The following is a 23,276-nucleotide window of genomic DNA, read 5'->3' on the forward strand; positions in this document are numbered from 1 at the left end:
ATGAGATGGACTTTGAATTAACTCGTACAGAAATTTTAGTTTAGCGCAGAAACAGGCCCAGTGGCCCACCGAGTCCGCACCGACCAGCGATCCACGTACACTAACAATCCTACACGCACTTGAGACAATCTACAATTTTACCAAGCCAATTAACCTACAAACATGTACATCTTTGGAGTGTGGGAGCAAACCAGAGCTCCTGTAGAAAACATATGCGGTCACAGGGAGAATGTACAAACTCCATACAAACATCACCGGTAGTCAGGATCAAACCCGGGTCTCTGGCACTGTCAAGGCTACAACTCTACTGCCGCGCCATCGTGCCACCCCTTCATGAATATTTTATTTTGTGATGAGCTTGTACTGAACAGACTATCAACTAAAAATATTGTGGTTAGCATGTTAACATTTTAAAAGATATTGAAGCATTGTAGTTATTTCTGATAATCAAGAGTAATAATCCTGGTAACTTGAGTTTAAATCCCACTGTGTAAAACAAGGTTTTGAATTAATAAAATCAGAATTTTGAATAAAACTCTGCTCTCTGATCAGTGACCATGAAATTGTTGGGATTGTCATTTTGGAGAAGAGAACTTATCATTCCTGGTCATGCACTATTTAATTCTGGCCACACAATATGCTTGTTTTGGTTCAGTGTTGTTTAGTAAGATCAAGCTTGCTACTACCTCCTTACAAGTAGAGATGCATGATACATTCTGACTCTCTTCATATCTTTCGAATGTACTGAATTTGAATCTGGTGTTCCTTTACTAGTTTGCATTATATTTAATTTTTGCTATTTGCAGCAAACGTTCGATGTCTATGACCTGTACAAGGGGCAGAACTTCAACAAGGTTTTGACCACCCTTTCAGCACTTAACAAGGCCACTGAAGGTAGGACATGGCTCTTTTATCTTCATATCTGCTGCTTGATAAAGATAATATCTTGTGTTTGACTTGTTTTGCATTTTTATGCTCGCTCTGTCTTGCATATTGAGTATTGTGCATTGCGTGCCTGTTCAGTGCATTTTGTACATTGTTGTGTAAATGCTCATTGCATCTGAACCCTTTTGTGTCTCCATTGCATGTGTCTGGCTCAGCATATTGTAGGTGTAGCAGGTGTTGGAGGTGCGTCTGTCAACGAGTGTGAATACACATCCGATCCGAGTATGGGTTTGAAATAGGAAGTGAGCTGCAGACGCTCAGAGCATCACTGATGGTCGAGCCAAGTTATCAAACAAAATGAACCCAAATGTCATAGTTATGAAGCAAAAGAGGTTTTCTCTGGAACAGGAGAAAAAGCCCAGCCTGATCTGTATCCCCACCAACATGTTACCTCATGCGCAATGAGCTTTTCTTTTCCACAGTAACCTCTGATACTCCACCTTATGAAATGCCTCCTGGAAATCTGAACACATTATGTCCAGTTCTTTTTTGTCTACAGCACATGCTCATCCCTGTGAGATTTCCATTAAATTGGCCAAACATAGTTTTCCTTTCACCAAATTGCTTTCATCTGATGACTGAATATTTCTAAGTGCCCACTGATGTTTTTAACAATAATTTTCGTGTTTTCCAAATGACAGGTGTAAGCAAACTACCCTGCAGTTTCATGCTTTTGTCCTTTAATTAATAAAATAGTAACATTTGCTGTTTTCTACACCAATGAAGTACTCCTCATTCTTCTTTTTGAGAATGACAACAAACATATCTACTGTTCCAATAGCTTCTGCTTTTACCAGGGGAACATAAGCGACATCAGGAAGCATTGCTTGACACACAGAGGGGAACATCACAGCGTGGTGATTCAGTTAAGACTGGACACTGGTTCCTGAAACATGTTGGAAATTCTCAACAAGTCAGACAACATCTGTGGGAATAAATACAGTGTTAATGTTTCTGGTTGAATGCCCTTCATTCACTGCCCAACTCCCTCTGTCTCTCCACTTAATGTTCTTGAAAATCTGACTCTTTTAACAGAGCTTTTTGGAGTCATTTCATGTGCGTAAGTAAGATATCATTTTGTAAAATTGCAGCCAGGAGCTCACAAAGAGAACTTTTACCACCTTTGGACATCTTGGGGAATACTGTATCATGAATGCTAGCCTTGTCCATGGTACCCATAGCCCGGGAATGAATGAGTGAATCGTTGCCCTAAAAACAAGCAGAGTGTTTTTGAAACATTAAAAACATGAATTTTGTCAACATAATCGTGTAAAATGTATTGTTACTACAATATGAGCAGAGCAGAGATTAAAACAGAGGCCAGTCTCAGTGTGCTGGAGTCAGCTCTTCCATCGGCAACTAATCTCATTTCTGCCTTACTTGTCATTGTCGTCAGTGGATTACCCAAGGTCGACCGTGTGCACGCTGTCATTAAACACCAAGGCGCAATCTATTTTTGAAGCTCACCAGAAATGTTAAGGTGAAGCATTCATTCTAAACATAGCACAAAAAGTAAGGAAATTTGTGTTTGGTAGATTATTTCTTTGTTGTAACAATGCTTCTTGGCAATAAATCTTATACCGTTGGAAAGCCTGTTTATTTCCCTTTTAAATGGTGCCACATTTTGGCAAATTTTTCATGGGCACAACCCATATACTCAGCTCTGCTGCTCATCCCACAAATGCATGTTCCTTACAAATGTGGCACCATTTAAAAGGGAAATAAACAGGCTTTCCAACGGTATAAGATTTATTGCCAAGAAGCATTGTTACAACAAAGAAATAATCTACCAAACACAAATTTCCTTACTTTTTGTGCTATGTTTAAATGCATTCAAAGAACCTGCTGCACTCTTTGCAGAAAAGCAGATGAGTTGTCCCCACAGTCTTGGCCCATTGCCCATCCCTCAGCCACAATCACTGAAGCAGTTTACTGCACCATTGTTGTCAGAGGATCTTGATTTGTGCAATGGGATTGTCATGTTTCCAACGGGAACTGCACTAACAAACTTCATCTGGGATGACCCAAGGTCAAGAAAGCTACTATACAATTGTAAGTGTGTCTTTTATCTTTTATTGAGACCATAAAAGCACAATATTTCAAGAGAAGGAAAGAATTGTTTATTTGTGAGAGATCATTTAATAGATATTCTCATTGCACGATAATGTTGGGTGTGAAGTGCATTGTCCTTTGTGATGCTTGCACAAGTACTGCACTGAAGATCAGGGGACAAAACCTGACCGCCCACTGATGGGCTTCTTGTGTGTTGGAACCTGATGACACATATGAGAAAGCCCTTCGTGTAAGGAAGCGTAGAGATGTTTCCATTTCTTGGAATGATCCAAACAGGTAACCATAAATATCATAATCACCAGTAGATCCAGAAGCAACTTCAGAAGAAGATTCTTTACCCAAGAGTGTGGAGAACATGGAACATGTTTCTACAGCGACTGGTTGAGTTGAATGTATTAGATTTATTGATTTATTATTGTAATAGTACTAAGATACAGTGGAAAGGTTTGTACCAAGCATGAGTGTATCAGTTAGTACAAAAGAGAACATAAACAGTGCAAAATATGGTGTTGCAACTACAGAAGAAATGCAAATAAAAAATATGCAAGTGCCGTAACAAGATAGATTGGAAGATCAGGAATTCATCCTTAGCATTTGAGAGGTTCATTCAAGTGTCTGATAAAGGAGAGGAAGAAGCTGGTGGTAAATGTTTTCAAGCATGTGTATTTTCTGCCTGGCGCGAGAGGTGAGAAGAGAGGTCCTCGATTATATTGCCTGCTTTCTTGGGCAATGTGAGGTATAGATGGAGGAATAGGGAGGAGGTTGTTCTGTGTGATAGACTGGGCTGTGTTCACAAGTCTGGAATTTCGTGTAGTCTTGTGCGGATCAGTTGCTATACTAAGCTGTGATGCATATGATAAGATGCTTTCTATGGTGCATCTGTATAAACTGGTCAGAGTTATTGGAGGCATGCTGAATTCTATGGAAGTAGAGGTGTTAGTGTGCTTCCATGGCCATATTGTTAATGTGATTAGTCCAGGACATGTTGGTTATATTTACACTCCAGAATGTGAAGTTCTCAACCATCTCCACTTCAGCGCCATTGATTCAGCCCCACTTCCTGAAGTCAATGATCAGTTCCTTCAGCTTACTGATGTTGAGGGAGAGGTTATTGTCCTGACACCATGCAACTAAGCTCCTCCCTGTACCCTGTCTCCTCATTGTTCGACAGCTAACCCACTAGGGTGGTGTCATCTGCAGAGTCATAAATGGAGGTAAAGCATACTTAGGGCACACAATTATAGGGATTATGGTATGGAGCTATGAACGCAGTCTTTGGGGGCTCTGATGTTGAGGATTGTTTTGTCACCTAACCGTACTGATGGTGGGGACTCTAGGACTCAGGAAGTCAAGGATCCATTTGCAGAGGGGCAGTTGAGTTCAAATCCCAGGAGATGGAGATGAGTCTGGTTGAAGGCGGAGTTATAGTCAATAAATAGGAGTCTGACATTATGACAAGCCAAGTCGAATTTATTGCCTTATGCGCAAATACAGTGAGGTACAGGCGAACTAAAAGTCTTGCTTGGAGTAGCATCACGGGCACAAGCACGGAAGTGTCCTTATTAACCAGAAATTCCAGGGATGAGTGTGGGGCAGGCAGATGGTGCTGCTGTGGACCTGTTGTAGTGGTTGGCAAATTACAATGGATCACGTTGTCTGGGAGGCTGAGGTGTGCTATGACCGGTCTCTCAAAGGAGTAGAAACAGGTTAAAGGTCGGAGAATACCCCTGCCACCAGGTCTGTGCATGTTCTGACATCGAAAATTATGCATGTTCTGGTTTCCCAATCGACATCGAAAATTGGGAAACCAATGCCAAGGACAGGAAACTGGCAAACCATCATCCAAAAAGGAACACCGACCTTTAAAGTCAACAGATGTGCAGAATTAGAAGAAAAGAGAAGTAAATGGAAAGAGAGGCAGAAACAACCAAATCCCGATCTGACATCTGGAATTACCTGCCCTGAATGCCAAAGAACTTTCCAAGCCAGGATTGGACTCATAAGCCACCTGAGTGTTCATAAAAACAACGGAACATAGACCATCCTCGACCTTGAGGGATAGCCACGGCGACGACGGCATGTTCTGAGGACTCCATCCGAGCCACTCACTTGTCCATGTCCTGAGTACAGGTTTCCCTGTGATGCTGTCATTGTTTCTAAATGACTGCAACTTATAGGAATGTTCTCTCATGCACAGGAGTAGGCTGTTGAACATGGCCTCAAAAAGAAACTTTCCAACAGAGTGGAAGAAGGCAGTGGCTGATTGTGTGAAATGTGCACAGACCCCTCAAAAGGGGAACTATTACTAACAGCGTGTGAAGTGTCCACCGTGGTAACAGTAAGGGAAGATGGAATTGGAACTTGTTGACCACAATTACAGCAGCTGGGTCATCATTGTGAAGCACTTTCCCCTCATGTTGTACACGTTATGAGTAAAGTATATATTTTCCCCAAAATAATCACCTTAATGTCACATTAATGCTTCATCCTTAAACATTGCCCAGTGAAAGGTTGAGAGGTTGGTACAGCAGGCTCAATGTTCATAGGAAGCAGGACTCTCGAAAGTGATCCTTCCCCATCGACCCCTTGCTCTGGCTGCACAGAGGTGTATTATGTTCCTCCACACGTACTCCTTCAGGCATCTCCTTGCATAAGAGGTTTGACCCGATTCAGGCAGGCCAAAGTGTATCATCATTAAGCAGGAGTCAGTTTTTGTCTTGATGCATGCCCAGGTATGGCAATAGAGCATGGAGTCTTGTGTTATGCTGTTGTTCAGAACAAACCTCAACAAGGACCAGTGTAACCCTTTCCAAACATGCACGGTCCACATGGAGTTGGATGGGCGTCTCAGCCTGAGGGCATGAGGGATTTGACCAGGAGGGTTCTTCTCATAACCTCTGACCTTGGAGCTTGTTTAGTGTTCTGGTAATGAGACATTGTGCCAAACTGACTTTAATAATCTACTTAGGAACCATCTGACAGGTTCCACCATCTCCTCCTCCTCCTACAAGGTCCCCAGAATGTTCTTTACTGACTGCTTCCAGATTGAATTGTTGTCTGAGGCTTCTATTCCGCAGAACCTCTTCTTTGATCGAAGCTAGGGCAGCAAGATCCAACTGAAGGGATCGTTCAGCAGCAACGACAGCAGGCAGATCCTTTGCAACGCTGTGGACAGGCAGAACCTCAGTACACTGTGACACTTGGTGTTTGTATTCGTGGGCTGTTGGCAGCATTCACAAAGGTGGCATCAGAATGAGAGCTGTGCTGGGTATACTTTAACTCCTGTTCTCCCAGTGGGCACTGTTGCAATCTGACCTGGATCCGGATCAAATGGAAGAAGGGCCGGGTGTCTGGTGATGGAGGAGTGGCGCATGAAAGCCACCCTAATGCTAAAACACAAAGCACCTTGCATCGGATAACCAGGTGTTTGCCCAACTCCACCCCTCCTCCCCATGGCATTTCTTCGTTAGTGGGCCATGGTCTGAATCAGAAACTAGGGAAGAGAACTGAGTGAATCTGCTCTTCGGAGAGTCTTGCTCCATCACATCAGAGCTGGGTCTGGTGGAGGTGTGCATTGCACCAACATCAGACGTGAAGTTGAATGGCTTTGTGTTGACATTACCAGTGGTCATTGAGGTTTTGAGGAACAAGGAACAGCCTCTCAAGAGAGTCAAAAGTGTTTTGTTGTCTGTCATATGTCCCAAAATGGAACAATGAAATTCTTACTTGCAGCAGCACAACAGATAAGTAAACATACTAATCTGTAAAACTCATAATGAACAACAAAATTTTTTTTTTAAAATAAATAAATATATATATATATATATACATATATATATATATTTATTTATTTTTAATTTATATATATATATATATTTATATATACATATATATATAATATATAAACGGATATACAATTAAGGACAATAATGCAAAAATAATGTTCACGTTTATATAGTTTGGAGCCTATTTGGAGGTTGTGGTGTTTAATGGCCTGATGGTTTTAGGGAAGAAGCTGCACCTGAACCTGAACCTCCATCCACCCTGTCAGTCCCCCTCCGCGTCTTGTACTTTTCAGTACGATCACCTTCACTCTAAAGACAACAACCCACGGTGGAGCAGCGGCAGAGTTGCTGCCTTACAGTGCCTGAGACCCGTGTTCGATCCTGACTACGGGTGGTGTCTGTAAGACGTTTGTACATTCTCCCTGTGAGTGGGCTTTCAGCTTCAGTTTCCTCCCACACTCTAAAGTCGTATAGGTTGGTAGGTTAATTGCCTTTGGTAAAATTGTAAATTTGTCCTCGTGTGTGTAGGATAGTGTTAATGTGCGGCGATGGCTGGTCAGCGCAGACTCGGTGGGCCGAAGGGCCTGTTTCCGTGTTGTATCTCTAAACCTTACTAAACTAAACCCTTGTCCCAGGAATTAATTTAGAGAACTGATAATGAACTCCTCCTAGATCATATTTATCCCCTTTATGATCCACTGTATGAAGTTCTCCAGGTAAATATGCTCACATTGTGCACGTTTTCAATCTTGCCCGAATCCTCCTCTAGTCCAATCACTTCCCGGCCAGTTACAACCTGTCTTTTTATTTGCTTACTAAACCTGCATGTTGACTTTTATCTTGCAAACAAAGGATGTAAAGCTCTGCACATTTGACACTTCCGTAGCATTTAGAAATGTTCTGCTTTCCTCTTTTTTGCTTGAAAGTAAATAATTTTACAGTTTCCAGCGTTATCCATTATGTTCCGGGCTGGCATATAACTTCAAAAAATTCTGAGCATTATGATGCTATCAATAACTAACATCATGGTCCTGGTAAACTCAGTCTATCAGTTAGTTACATGTTATTGTGCAATTCTTTGATGTCCTCTATCATTAGTAAACTAGTTGAAAAGCTTGACCGTCTCTCATACACATCGCTGGAGTGCACTGCTGGAGATTTCTCGTATTATGGAGCTGAATTGTTGAATAATCTTCAAAGGCATATTACCATGCCTGCTATTAAAGGAGCTATTTCCACTCTCTGTCAAGAGCAATGTCTAGATGCCATTGCAGTAGTGTATCCACCATCAGTGTGATGGGAATCAGCCAGCCAATCATCTGTCATAGCTGCCATCCACCGCTTGAAAAGCATTCTGATGAAAACATTGTAGGACAAAGGGCCTGTTCCTCTGCTGTGCTGTTGTAATATGATTCTGCCCTCACACAGCCTTACTGTCTGGGTTGGGACTCTGTCCCAATCCCAAGGCAAAAGACCACTTACCCTGGACAAATGTCAGCACTTGTTAACGATAATGGGGACTGGGAGGATGTTGGGGTTCTATAATATCTGGCTGGAAATGCCTTTCTGAACCAGATATTTGGAAATTGGCTGCCTCTGTGAAATGTGCATTACCATCTGCTCACAGGAGGCTAAGGAAGGTGTGGCATAGGGAAGGGATGTCCCTGTCAGAATGAATTCCTGGAGAAATGCCAGGAGCAGTTTAGGTGGAATAAATGAGAAATTACAGTGATGGGGTTTTGGTGACTGGATGGATGTCAAAGAAAGGATTGACAAAAAAAACCAGGTGGGATAAAGAAATACTTTAGACTGCAAATTATGTTGACAAAATATGTGCTTCTTGTAAAGTAACATGAAATAGATTCACTGGCAACTTCTAACAAAGTTTATTGGGGGAAAGGTAAAGAACAATGGAGAAAGGGCAGGAAGAAGGGAACGTATCCTTCAAATAGCAGGCAAAGGCACACACTCTGAATGTCTTCTATGTTGTAAAATGCTCTGAATTTTAAGATTTGAAAAAGAGAAAGAGATTCTGAATTTCTGTGATCCCAGTGATAAAAGTTTTGATCTAAGGAGCAGAGCCCGACAGAAGCTACAGAACGTGCCGACATCCATAATTAGCACAAGATGCACGGGCGATGCCCAACTGTGATGAGGCTTCATTGACTAAACTCATCGACTGAAGTAAGCGCTGCCTTGTGCTGCTTCAAGACTTTGATCAAACATCAAAAATCAAAGGTTTATAAATCAAAAGAAGTTTGAAAATCCAAGGCCCCTCGAGGGGGGACCCCTTGTAATGAAAAAAATGAAATACTTGCATTTATATAGTGCCCGGTACAGCCCTGTGTCTCACAGTCTGCCTCTAATCAACTCTCTCTTGAACTTTGTAAATAATTAAGCAGGTTCATGATGCACTAGCATCTCATCTTGTCTTCCTTTTTATATAATGCTAAATCAGCCTATGATTCCCAATGTAATGATCAGCACTGAGATAATGATGGGATGCAGAAAGCAGAATAAATGAGTTAAATTTATATGTTGACTTTCTTTAACTGATACATTTTCAAGCCTTTTACATGCAATTCATTTCTTGAGATTGATTAGCTGCCACGTTGTGGCTGTGAATGTGCTTTACAATTACAACCTTCCCTTGAAGAGCAGGTCGGTTGTTGAATTTTTGTCAGGAGGCAGTCTACTTCCATTTTGGCAGGTTTTGTTTTTAACCAACATCGATTAGGGTTCTAAAGGCTCGAGAATCTGCCCGGTAACAACGTGGGGACATCAGATCTACCTGGTAATAGACTTCACACATTGCCCAGAGAAAAGGGAAGGCTCCTTGGTCCAGTCTGCACAGCAGTCCGTGATTTTCCAACACATATATCTATATCCTCACCACCCCCTTGCATTCCACCTGATTTCCCATGGCTTCCCTGCAATCATCATCCTGCCTACTCCCACCTCAATCTCTCCTCTTCTGAACACATTGCAATACCCACCTCTAAACTCTCACCCCTCACCCTCTGCAACCTTCCAATCAGCCACCTCAGTACCTGTACCCCACTGTACCTTAACTGGTACATGTGACAATAAACTGATCTGGAAACCTTGAGAACAACTGTTTCAAAAAGAAATCCAACCGGCCCTTTCTTTGGGGAACCTGTGCTCTGCGTTTCTAGATAATTACGTCCCTTCATTCTCCTCTGTTAAACATTAAGTGAGATAGGAAGCAGTTTAGAGCAGAATTCATGTGGAGGGGAGGTACAGTCCCCTCCATAATGTTTGGGACAAAGACCCATCATTTATTTATTTGCCTCTGTGCACCACAATTTGAAATTTGTAACAGAAAAAACAGCCTTAAATATGCTGAAGAGAAAACTGAAGGGGACTAAGCCTCAGAACAAGCATAAGCCAAAGATGGCTGCAATACAGGCCTGGAAGAGCATCACCAGAGAAGACACCCAGCAACTGGTGATGTCCATGAATCGCAGACTTCAAGCAGCCATTGCATGCAAAGGATATGCAACAAAATACTAAACATGACTACTTTCATTTATATGACATTTCTGTGTCCCAAACACGATGTTGCGCTGAAATGGGGGGACTACGTTCAAACACTGCTGTACGGTAGCGCAGCGGTAGAGTTGCTGCTTTACAGCGAATGCAGCGCCGGAGACTCAGGTTCGATCCTGACTACGGGTGCTGCACTGTAAGGAGTTTGTACGTTCTCCCCGTGACCTGCGTGGGTTTTCTCCGATATCTTCGGTTTCCTCCCACACTCCAAAGACGTACAGGTATGTAGGTTAATTGGCTGGGTAAATGTAAAAATTGTCCCTAGTGGGTGTAGGATAGTGTTAATGTGCGGGGATCGCTGGGCGGCACGGACTTGGAGGGCCGAAAAGGCCTGTTTCCGGCTGTATATATATGATGATGATGATGATTACTACATGCATGAAACCAAAAATGGCCTTTATTAAAATCTGACAATGTGCACTTTAACCACATGTGATTTTTTTCTATTGCAAATCTCAAATTGTGGAGTTCAGAGGCAAATAAATAAATGGCGGGGCTTTGTCCCAAGCATTATCGAGGGCACTGTAAGCAATTCAATGTTTGGTATCTCGAACGTGACTAATTTGAGCGGTGTGGAACATGTTTGGGAGGAACCTGTAACCCAGATGAAGGGTCCCAACCAAGAAAGTCGTCTCTCCATTTCCTCCACGATGCACCTGACTGGGTGAATTCCTCCAGCACTTTGTTGTTCCATGAACCTATGGTTCTTGGTTCTCCATCAGCACTGTTCCTCTTCTCTGCCAGTGTTTGCTGTTGACAATTTTTTTTGGCGTATTCTGGGGACTCCTAGAATTTTAAAAGCTAAAGTTGATGGAGCTTTGTCTTTTAATGCAGCAACTACTTGGTTGGGTTCATTTCTGGATCTGAAAGGTTGGAAAGAACAGCTGGCAGTGATGAGACAGCCTGTGAAAATAACCGCCTTTCTCCTTTGGCAAAATATCATTGAGATACCAGAGTGATGCATGCAGACATAACTTACTCTGCAATGTTAGAGAGTTGTGCTTGCAGATGCTGAAGACATTTCGATAAAGTATAAAATTACACAGAATCTCGAAGGGGAGTGATGATAAAGTAACCATATATGTTTGTTGTGGTCTCATAAGCTTTGGGATGAGGTAGAAGGAGAAACAGACAAAGGCACGCAATAAGCACAATGCACTTGAAATTAAATTTCAGATCACTGTTTTTGCATTGATGAGAACCAATTTCTCTCCATCTTGACGCCACTCTCCCTCTCGTCCCTGAATTTTAATTGGATAATGATTAACGCTATTCGAAAGAAGGATGCTTGACCTTTGGAGGTAGATCTTAAAGATCAACTTGAAAGAGAGAGGGGTTAAAGGAAAACAGCCAGAGAGAGTCGAACAGTAAGCGTGATTAGAACGTTGGCAGTGGATCACTTGGCCGTCATTGGTGGGCTGAGGTAGTTGAGGCAGCGTCACTGGCCCTGGGCTGATGGTGTCGCTGATTGTAGGAGACTTGCAGCATCAGCAGCTTCCTGTTTGAATTTGTGGTTCTGGCTGATGTGCTACTCAGGAAGGCAGGCTTAGTAGTTGAGCTCTTGCCTTCCTGTGTGGCACAGACGATTAGAGACCAAGCAACCTGTGTGAGAGGGTGAACTGCAGAGTTATACTCAAGCCCAGAAGGGGGCAAAGGACCATGATTCTAAACACCAGAGAGATGTGGAAGTTTCTTTAAATCTCTACACTTGTGAGATTTAGAAGTTGTTGGCAATCCTGGGTGTAATGAGACAGTTAAAACCCCACCAGAATGATGGATTAACTCATCAGAGAGAAAGCACAGATCTCTTGGCAATACCCCTGATCCAGCAACCCAAAGCTGTTGGATTATACGACCATCCGAATGAGACAATGCAAGTATGTTCACATTAGCTGCATTAGGACAGACCCTGATATTTGTTGAACTATCTTATCCACTCTCAATGACCCGGCAATAAAAACTCTTCTTGGAGACGCATCTCGCACACAGCTTGTCCACTCCCAAAACAACATGGCTCCCAATGCCCTCAGCACTCTGATGTTCACCATAATTAGTACCTGTGAAGAAACTCTTGGCTTTTCTACTGAAAGACTTCAGGACTGGTTTGATGAACAGGTACGTTTCTTCAAACCATGTTTGAGTTTTCGATGAGTGTCCTTACATTCATCTCACAACAAACTTTTCATTTTTGCTGCCATCCATGACAAAAAAAATCAATGCTGGCTCTGGAAATCCAGGAGCAGGTAGTATCCAAGCTGACATTTTAAAAGTTGGCAGAAAGGGACTTTAGACCACATTTACAGTCCCATCTTCCACATCTGGAAAATGGAGGCCCTCTGAGGCGCTGTAATCATGTCCAAGAAAGGAGACAGATCTGATTTCAGTAACTACACAAAGGACCCTCTTGCTGCCTGCCACGGACAAAGTCTCACCGGCGACTGAGACAGGCCTGATCTCTGCAGACTGGTGTAAAGCAGTACTTGTCATCATTTAAAACCCTGGATTTATTTGAGTAATTTTAATTTAATTCCCCAGTTGCTCTGGCGGAATGCAAACTCAACGGTGCTGATGGTTCAGAATGAAAACATGTCTTCCTACCTGCACTGGACCTGAATAAGAAGTGTCCATGCTAGAATGTGAGGTGTCCATGCTAATATGTGACTTGAGTGAGTGACCATCAGCATGCAGGCCAGTGCTTTGTCCACATCTTGAGGTCGGATTCAGGGAATGGGCTCTGGTGGTAGGCGTGTGCAATGTATAGCTACTTAGAGCAGTACGTGGCTTGCGGTTTGGGTATGTGACAGAAAGTGTCAGTGGGGCAGGAAGTTTACAAACTGCAGGAGTTGTATGTCTGCTGGGAGCGCTGTAGGTTATTTTGAAAGAGCTGAAAGCTGCTCATTTTGAGTTCACAATTATCCAAGAACATTAATATGAGTATTTGAGGGTTTGTGTGGCAAGTGGTGTTGCTGACACCACAGATGTTTCCTACTCCCAGAGATAGTGGTTCAGTTACAGTTTGTAGACTGAGGAACTGTGAGACAACAGTTTGTAGACTGAGGAACTGTGAGATGGAGACACAAGGAACTGCAGATGCAGGAATCTTGAACAAAACACAGTGCTGGAGGAACTCGGGTCTGGCAACATCTGTGGAGGGAATGCACAGATGAACTTTCCACCCCATGGCTAAGCATCAAAGACGAGTAGCCAGTGTGGACCAGAATGGGGTGAGACAGCAAATTAGTGTAACAGGGTGTGGTCTAGACTGGGATTGAGGCAGCAAGAGCCAGTGGCAGGATGTGGGCAAGACTGGAGCTGGAGCCCAAGAGCCAGGCAGGGTCAGGGTGCAGGCACCTTCTGCTTTCAGAATTGTATTTTTAAACTGACCTGAGAGATATGTTTACTTGGTTTCAGTCTTAGAGGACTTAGCCAGACACCATCTGTCTTTGCCTGTTTCTTTATACACGTCAAACTGACCCTGCGATGAGCTACAAAAGAAAAGGTGTGTAGAACTACATCTCCAGAGGTTTTCCATCAATAATCATTCTCCTTGTGTCAGGCCAAGGCATGGCACTCAATGAATCATCGCCAAACTGACCTTGTTCGCATGATTTGGCTTCAGATCGCCTTTAATTTTATTGTCTGCCCACTGGTCTGGAGAGTGGGATATTCTAAGATTACTGCCAAAACAGCAGATCAAAGTATAAGGAATTCCCAAGTTGTGCATGGACTATTTCCTTTACTGAGTGCTGAATCCTGAAAGGTTCTCCTCAGCGCGTCTCATCTTTATATAGTCTCATGATCCTCATCACCAATCAAAGACACAATGACTACAAAAAGCAATAATTAAGTTAATTTTCACATCTAGTTATCAGCTTTGAATTTAAACTGAAATAACAATAAAAATACAGAGGTATTTTATACTAATATAAAAATACAGAGGTTCTAGGTTTGGCTGTCTTTGCCCCAAGCTAGAAGCCTGCATATTCAATCTTTGCTCCAGATATCTGTTTATAAGTTGGGTGAGTTATGGAACAGTTTCTCAGAGGAATCAAGTTCAGGTTCAAAGGAGGATGTAAAAGTAGTACACTATTCTTGAAGTTGTGGTAAATCAACATTGCATGGAAAGGGATCATCGGGTCATTATTTTGTTGTAAGAGAATCTTGTGCACAAATTAGAACTTGGGTTTTCCATGACTACATAGTAGTTTGCTTTCTCACTGATAGTTGGTATCTCAGGCATAGGGCCATCCTGGTATTGCACCATCTCAGTACCTCTTCCACAGCACTGTTCCTCCAACACTATATCAGTGACCTCTCACTACAGTCCCTCTTGACCGTTCAGGGCTTCCTCACCAATGTCCCTCCAATAGTGTGGCATTTCCTTGCCACTGGGGCTGTTATTAGTGTGGTTCTTCCTTCCTCAGCAATACAAAGCTCTTTCAGTTCTACCCTGCTAAGAGCAGAGTGCTCCTCAGTGCTGCTCCTCCAATAATGTGTAACCTGACTGCAACGCTCAGTGCTGAACCCTTTCGCAGCTCCATCTCTGTCCACTCTGAAAAGCAACAAACAAACCTCACAGTGCCAGCATCTGCAGATGATGAATGTGTAGAGCTCTCTCAGCATTGTCCTCTAAGGGTGTGGCACCCCTCTGCACTGCCCTCTGTCACTGGCATTTTCTCACCCCTGTCCCTCCACTTTGTAGTGCTCCATCATCTGCCCTTCTGATTCTGTGGTAATTGTATTAGAAGTTAATGGTTGACGTTATTGAGTCTCTGGCATAGGACTTGAACCGTGTCATGGTTCAACCACCCAGATTTCTGTGCTTCCTGCAGTTGGGGAGATGGGAAATAGGAGCAAAGGAATGGTTAAGGAGATGCCGCAAAATTGCTCAATTTGACTGAGATGTGCAAGATCATTTTGCAACATTTAAAATATGCTTCAAGAATGATTGTCAACTGTGCAGCGACACATGGTTAATCTTCAGCTGCAGGTGCTAGCTCTGAGATGTGGCTATGAGAGGGTCAGGTGGCAGGGGTATTTAGAGCACCAGTTGACATTCTGTGCTTGTTTCTCTAATCCTGCTTCAGAATGTATGACCTCAACATCTGACAAGGGCTCAGGTTTTATTTTAAGACATGAAGAATAGGAACGCAGATGGGCACGGTTGTGTAATGCTGTAAGATGCTTTGTTCTATCTTAATTTCTGGCAGGTATTCAAAAGCGGTGGGTGAATTTCCCCTTGGTTGTTTCTACCTAAAAAGGGAAGCACGAGCTCTGGTCTTTGTGTAAACTTTGCTCTCCCACACAATTTCCCCTCTGCCTGTTGTCTTACACCGGCTACTCGTATAGAGGACTCGACTGTAAAATTCTCATCCCTCCATCACCTCACCTCTCTCCCAAAGTCAGCTTAATGTCATGTGCAAAGATATGGTGAAATGCCTATTCTACATGCTATGGATGGCGGCAGAAAATGGCAACTCTTGGTCATCTCTCCGAGTCTCACAGATTCAAGTATTTCTGCTGACTTGCTTACAGTACGTACCATTTTCATCTTTCCATCACAGGTGGCAGTACCTTCAGCGGCTGCAGGTCTGCTATGATTCCCTGCATAAACCTCACCGAACTTCATCTCACTCCACACCACTCTAAACCTCCCCATTTCTCTCTTCCCTAAAAAATGTCAGAATGAAATCTTATTCCAGATTCAAATCCAAACTTTTGGTCAGTTGCCGTAATGACAATTTACTCTCATCCATTTTTGTTGCACTGAGTTGAGTGCATTGGGATGTTTTACTATATTGTACATTTTATAAGTACACATTATTACACCTCTGCATGGTGAGATGACTTTGCAGCCTTCGATTGTTGCAGATGTCCATAGTATTCCTAATTTCCTCCTTGAGGTATGGTACCTCCCGCTTTGGTCAAAGGCTAAAGGATTAATGTGTGTTTGGCTTCATCCCATTGACCTTAGCACATTCAGTCTGACAACATGGAAGGAGATGATTCATCCCCTCAAGGAGGCTCAGAGCAGTTTAATTAGGCCGAGCCGCTTTGTTTTACATAGATCGGTGTATTTGATCCCATTCAGTCATATGTCCGATTCCCTTCAACGGCTGCATCAGTGCGGTTGTGGGAAAAAGATATCCCATAGTGGAAACAAGAATGTGGGAGACATGAAGGAATCCGTCCCCTTCATGTCGATCTCTTTTTCACTCTGCTTTAAATTTCTTCCTCGCACTGTTCAGTCTTTGGTCACGTGTTCTTCCATTGCCCAACATAACTTGATGCCATGCTCAGTTTTAATGCCAAAGGGCATAAGGTCATGTGATAGGAGAATTAGGCCATTTGGCCCATCAAGTCTACTCCGCCATTCAATCATGGCTGATCTATCTCCCCCTCCTAATCCCATTCTCCTGTCTTCTCCCCCAAACCCCTAACCGTACTAATCAAGAATCTGTGCCTTAAAAATATCCATTGACGCCCACCACAGCCTTTTGTGGCAAATAATTCTACAGCTTCACTACCCTGACTAAAGAAATTCCTCCTCATCTCCTTCCTAAAGGAACATCCTTTAATTCTGAGGCTATGACCTCTGGTCCTAGACTCTCCCACGAGTGGCAGCATCCTCTCCACATCAACTCTATCCAAGCCTTTCTCTATTCACATAGGGAGGTATTAAAGTTGCTGTATAGATGTTAAGCTTCCCGAACATTTGGCATGCACACAAAACTGAAGGTCAGATCAGGCAAGCTCCTGATGTGTAGAAACAAGGAAATGTAGATGCTGGTTTACACAAAAGGACACAAAGTGCTGGAATAGCTCAGTAACTGCCTGACCCGCTGAGTTACTCCAACACTTTGTGTCCTCATGATGTGTAGACCCTTGAGGGGGTGGTCCCTTACATTCTCAGCCTAGATCACAGGGGATGGATTGTATGGTTGCCAGGGCTGGCTCGTTTTAGTTTTGGAAGGAAATTGATATCCAGAAAGTTTTCTTCGGAGAAAGGAGACCGATTGACGAGTAAATCAAGTTGAAATCAAGGTAAACATGAAGAGCCTAATCCTCTTTTCCTAGCAAACAATAACTGAGCAGCAGAGATTTAAGGTGTTTGGTGGAAATATGGGTGGGGTGTTGTGGAGAATATTGTTACTCAGAGGGCAATGAGGATCTGGAACATACTGCCTGATGGGAAGAAATCCTCTTGCATTTGAGATCTAGTTGAGCTTCTCTGGGATAGAGGCCACGGGCTGGAAGTGAAATCAATCTCTCATATAGTTCTCTTGTTGGCCTTTGTTAACACAGTAGGCCCAATGGACTTTTCTGGAGGTGAAATTAATATTTTGTTTTATTTAATTATCAATCTACTGAAATTGTGGAGACATTTTTTTTTCTTTTTCTAAGAAACGTTATTGATTTATGGTGGGTTTGAGTTTAGAGTACAGGAGGAGGCCATCAGCCGTGAGAGATGTGGAAAAAAGTTGCTCAAGTAAAATTTCCCCCCCCCCACCGTGTCTTTCACTATTGTTCATGCCGGCTGTTAACAACACTGTTAATAAATCTGCCGTTTGATTTTACTTTTGTGACAAAGCAGAAATAAAAACATCTTGTGTGATAGCAATTTTAAGCCGAGAGTTTGGTGGCTGTTCCTGTCCTTTGGTTCCTCTTTACTCAGTAAGCAGGAAGTTCATAATTATCGACCCTGTCATCATTTCCTCCTTTGAGAGAAGAATTGGGTATGCTGCAGTACGTTTTGTCAAAGCTCTGGAAACAGCTACTGGTGTTTCTAAAGAAGACACCAAAATGTGGGAGAGTTGGGGGATGAGTGCTCCAGCGGAGCGATTGTGAATCTGATGTCAATGGTCACAATTCGATGTTCACCACTGTCCTCTGTGGCGAAAAAACTGCCCCAGACCCAAGCTTGTCATCTGCCTCTCGCTAATAGTTGACTGATGAAAGTTCATGGGCCTGAAACATGTTTCTCTCATCACAGCCACTTCCTGGCTTGCTGAATATTTCTAGAATTCTTTGTCTTTATTTCACATTTCCATTTTCACAAATGTAGTTTCCAATCGCATTAACTTTGTTTGTGACCAAATTAGGCAGTCGGTTGTGTAAATTAGTCAGAAGATAGACTCAAAATGCTGGAGTAACTCAGCGGGTCAGGCAACATCTCTGGAGAAAAGGAGCAGATGATGTTTCAGGTCAAAACCCTTCTTGGCAACATCTCTGGAGAAAAGGAATTTGTGATGTTTCGGGTCGAGACCCGCTGCGTTACTCCAGCATTTTGTATCTATCTTTGGTGTAAGCCAGCATCTGCAGTTCCTATCTACACATGTAAAACAGTCAGAGGGGTTGGGCCATCGCACCCCAGCCGCACACAGACGCTTCAAAAATGAAAGGGAAACGTGTGCCAACTTTCCTTGGTCAACATTGTCACTGGGCCATCAGGGATTTGGTAGGCAGTGTGAACTGTATTAAATGTTCCTGTAATGGCATCATGGGGTGCACAGTCATTGGTCAAACTGCACACACAGAGGAAAAATGTACACAATTACTGCACTACAACTCTTCCCTGCAGAGGAGGTGTGTTTACTTGAGGTTGGCCTGAATAAAACTTTCTGTCAAATCAGTCACAGCTTTTTAAAGCACCTTGTTTACAAGTTCGACAATTGCGTGGGTCATGTATAGAGAGAAACAGGCAGCGTTTCAGGCCGCTGACCTTTGATCATTTGCTGTATGAGCTTCTGAGAATTTCCAGCATTTCCTGTTTTTTCTTTCACATTACCAGCATCTGTATTTTTTTGCTTTTCTATATCTGTGTGGCCAGCAGGTTTAATTTCCACCAATTGTCGAAGCTCACAGTTACCACGTGGGAAAGTTACAAACAAGCATTGCACCTTCGGTAACTCAGGCCATCCAAATCAAAAACCAATCAAGTCCTTTTGCGATGCCGGGAAATTAAACACAGTTTTCGAACAATCGATTGTGTGCTGCTGACCAATTATCTCCTTTAGTTTAAAAAAAGGCATCAGGGTTGGAGATGTTGCCTAACTCAGTGGGTGAGGCAACATCTCTGCAGAACATCGATTAGGGTCAGGACCCTTCTTCATACTGATTATGGTGGAGGGAGGGGGGAGAAAGTTGGAAGAGAAGGGCCAGGACAAAGCCTGGTGTATCAGGTGGACACGGGTGCGTGTGGGGTTGAGAGGCAGATGGTTAGGCAAAGGCCAGAAATCAGAAGATAAAAGGTGTGAGATGAGGTTAGAAGACTCCTTTGTGTCTTTTTTTGTGAGCCACCATCTGCAGTTCCCTCTATTATCTCTTTTAGTAATGTCTGTTGGGGTATGACTATTACCCGGGTCAAGAGTTAAGAGACTCAAAAGTGCTTTACTGTCATATGTCCTGAAATGGAAAAATGAAATTCTTACTTACAGCAGCACAACAGATATGTAGACTGCCTTGCACTCCTTTGAAGTAATGGCATGGGCATCTTTGTTCACCTGATAGAACAGATGGTTCAATATCTCAGCTGAAAGACTGCCCCTGTGACTGTGTGGCACTCCCTTGATGCTGCACTGAGAATATACAAGCTGTGTAGTGCGGTGGGCACTCCCGAATGCCAGATGATTGGGATGCCCTGCCGACAAAGTCCAACTGCGGAATCATGCCTTTACTTATTTTTGATTTCCATTTACTGGTAGAATTACCAGTGTATGTCACTAATAGGAATTCATGTTATTGGTTAGAACTTCCCTGAAGGCAGAAATAGTTGATACTAAATAGGAACATTGAAGTGTGATATCTGTCTTGAGGTTCAGAGAGTGTATTTCACTATTTCCTCTCCACTTAAATCTCACCACTTCCCTCCAAAACAAAAAAACTGGTAGATCATGAGTCAGTGGTTGCAGCTTCCTCCTGCTTCGTTTCATTCTGTGATTTTGAAGAAGTCCATTTAGCCCATCGTCTCTGGTATTCCTTTACAAGAACACAAAGTAGAAGCAGGCTACCCTTCTGCAGTTGTACAGGGCACTAGTGAGACCGCACCTGGAGTACTGTGTGCAGTTTTGGTCTCCAAATTTGAGGAAGGATATTCTTGCTATTGAGGGCGTGCCGCGTAGGTTTACTAGGTTAATTCCCGGAATGGCGGAACTGTCGTATGTTGAAAGACTGGAGCGACTAAGCTTGTATACACTGGAATTTAGAAGGATGAGAGGGGATCTTATTGAAACATATGAGATTATTAAGGGATTGGACGCGCTAGAGGCAGCAAACATGTTCGCAATGTTGGGGGAGTCCAGAACCAGGGGCCACAGTTTAAGAATAAAGGGTAGGCCATTTAGAACAGAGATGAGGAAAAACTTTTTCAGTCAGAGAGTTGTGAATCTGTGGAATTCTCTGCCTCAGAAGGCAGTGGAGGCCAATTCTCTGAATGCATTCAAGAGAGAGCTAGATAGAGCTCTTAAGGATAGCGAAGTCAGGGGGTACGGGGAGAAGGCAGGAACGGGGTACTGATTGAGAATGATCAGCCGTGATCACATTGAATGGCGGTGCTGGCTCGAAGGGCCGAATGGCCTACTCCTGCAGCTATTGTCTACCCGACCCCTCAAGCCTACCCCAATGTTCAATATGATCATGGCTAGTTCATGCTGGCCTCTTCTGTGCTATTTCTCTGTAACCCTCAATTCCTCAGCTGAGCTTAGATCAGAGTGTTTCAAAATGTAACCAGGATCCCATGACAACACAATGCAGGTATTCACTACCATCACACCTCGGGGAACTGAGAGATGCAGGCTTGCCAGAATGTCCCCATTCTGCAAAGCAAATTTAAATAAAATCTGGTGCGTGTTTTGAGTTTAGAATAATTGTAGATTACCATTGCTGCAGAAAGGAAGGACGCATATTTCCTTTTTATTTCCGAGCCGCTGCATCTATGAAAGTATGAAAGAATTAATGTAAAATCTGCTAACTGTCTTCTGTTAAGAGAAGTGATCGGCAGCCATGTTCAGATGTGTGTGTTTGTTTGTTTTCATTTAGAGCGAGGCAGTGGAAGGACATGCTCCTCATTTTCACACAATCACAGTAACTCTGCTAATTCCTCGAGCAGCTCTCAAGCCCCAGCCACTAAAGCAGCCAGGAGTCTGCGGAGGCAGTCAAAGCACTTGGTAATGTATCTCCTGTGAAGGTGGGTGGAAAGGAAGCTAGATTACAGTGAATATATCTGATTCTTTTGGAGAAGCAAGGCTGCTTTTGTTTTTGGCGTAGTAATTGTTTTACTAATATATGTGCCAGGAGCACACTATGCATCAGCCTGACTGGTGTCGAAGTGCCACACAAGCTCCCTCGTGCTTCATCCCCATACATATCACTTCCATGCTCCTGTCCACATTTCCTTTCAAACTTTTGTTTGCCTCTGAGAGTGAGTTCTATTTCCTCCTTGCTGTTTAAAGAACACTGCTGAATCCCCTGATGCATCTTGAAGTGATTGAGTGTTGTTAAGGTCTCACCTTCAGAATACTTCAAAAATGATGCACCTCAGTCCCCTGTGGACCACCCCCCCCAAATGTGTTATGCAAACAATCTCCCACAGACAATAATTATTTCTTAACTGGAGCAAATTTTCCCCGACTATGCCAAATTTAGACAAAAAACAATCCTTAATGTTCATATAGTTAATGCACAATTATCCTCATACAATGTTATACAAGTACGGCAGGACTTACATGGAGCCAGCACAGGTGTAATGGACTGATTGGTCTCCTGTGCAATATGATTGTGTGGTTCATATTAAACATGGATTGTTATTATTTCCACAACTTAAAAATTGCCATCAATACTTTTGAACCCCGGATAATATTTTCCTTTTATTAAGCTATTTAAACTATTAATCTACCGATTAGATTATTTTAACTTAAGGTATAAAAAAAATGCAGGGGTTAAGATGGATAAATGGGTGACACAGTGGCGCAATTGATAAAGCTGCTGCTTCACAGCACCAGACTAGGGTTCGATCCTGACCTTGGGTGCTGTCTGTCAGGAGTTTGCACATTCTCTCTGTGACCTTTTGGGTATCTCCGTGTGTTCCCGTTTCCTCCAATGTCCCAAAGACGTGCAGGTTTGTCAGTTAATTTGCCTATATAAAAATTGTCCCTAATGTGCAGGGAGAGGATTCGAAAACAGAATGACATAAAACTAGTTTAAATGGGTGATTGATGATTGGCGTGGACTTGATGGGTCAAAGGGCCTGTTTCCATGCTGTATCTCTAAACTAAATTAAATCAGCACTGGTTTCATGGTGTAGCAGAACAGGTAGAAGGGGCTGAATGGCCTGTTCCACAGCTGAACTATTCCATCTCTCTGACCACTTCACTACAACGTCTGTCTGATAAGTGAGCGACTGTTTGTTTCAGGAGATGACTGAGAATGGGAGCCATCAGATGGTGGTGAAAGCCAAGTTCAACTTCAAGCAGAACAACGAGGACGAGCTCTCGTTCTCGAAAGGCGACATTCTTTATGTCACTCGAGTTGAAGACGGAGGATGGTGGGAAGGCTCGTTCAAAGGAAGGTCAGGATGGTTCCCCAGCAACTATGTTCGGGAGATAAAAGCCAATGGTGAGTGCCCCGCCTGACCTCTGGCCAGCATAGTCGGTTAAGTTTCTAAATCACGGTGCCCATCTAAGTGAGAGGCATGAAAGTTTTCATTATTTTGCACATTCTGTCTTTTTTCCAATTTTCTGCATCAAATAAAATAGACATAATTTATTTTGTCAACTATCTGGTGGCTGCACACAAAGTAGATAATTGACAGTAAACCTGTTCTTGAAAATATTGATAGCTTTTAGCAGCCATCTTGGTCTTACTCTCTGAAAACTCATTTTTAATTTTCTTTAGCCCCTTATCTGT

The 23,276-nt window shown here is 43.0% G+C and overlaps 1 protein-coding gene across 4 annotated transcripts in view; it reads left to right on the forward strand.

Annotated features, from left to right (window-relative positions):
* arhgef6 (Rac/Cdc42 guanine nucleotide exchange factor (GEF) 6) overlaps positions 1–23,276 on the forward strand; it is an 81,746-nt gene that overhangs the window by 15,604 nt on the left and 42,866 nt on the right. For 3 of the 4 annotated variants that reach the window (XM_078412245.1, XM_078412247.1, XM_078412246.1), the window contains exons 3-5: positions 807–894; positions 21,411–21,538; positions 22,784–22,985. In XM_078412245.1, the coding sequence (XP_078268371.1) occupies positions 807–894; positions 21,411–21,538; positions 22,784–22,985 (418 nt within the window). Of the gene's footprint in view, positions 1–806; positions 895–21,410; positions 21,559–22,783; positions 22,986–23,276 lie in introns of those variants that run through there. The other variant, XM_078412248.1, reaches the window with a different exon arrangement.

The sequence above is a fragment of the Rhinoraja longicauda genome, chromosome 15 (assembly GCF_053455715.1).
Source record: "Rhinoraja longicauda isolate Sanriku21f chromosome 15, sRhiLon1.1, whole genome shotgun sequence".
Taxonomy (NCBI): domain Eukaryota; kingdom Metazoa; phylum Chordata; class Chondrichthyes; order Rajiformes; family Arhynchobatidae; genus Rhinoraja; species Rhinoraja longicauda.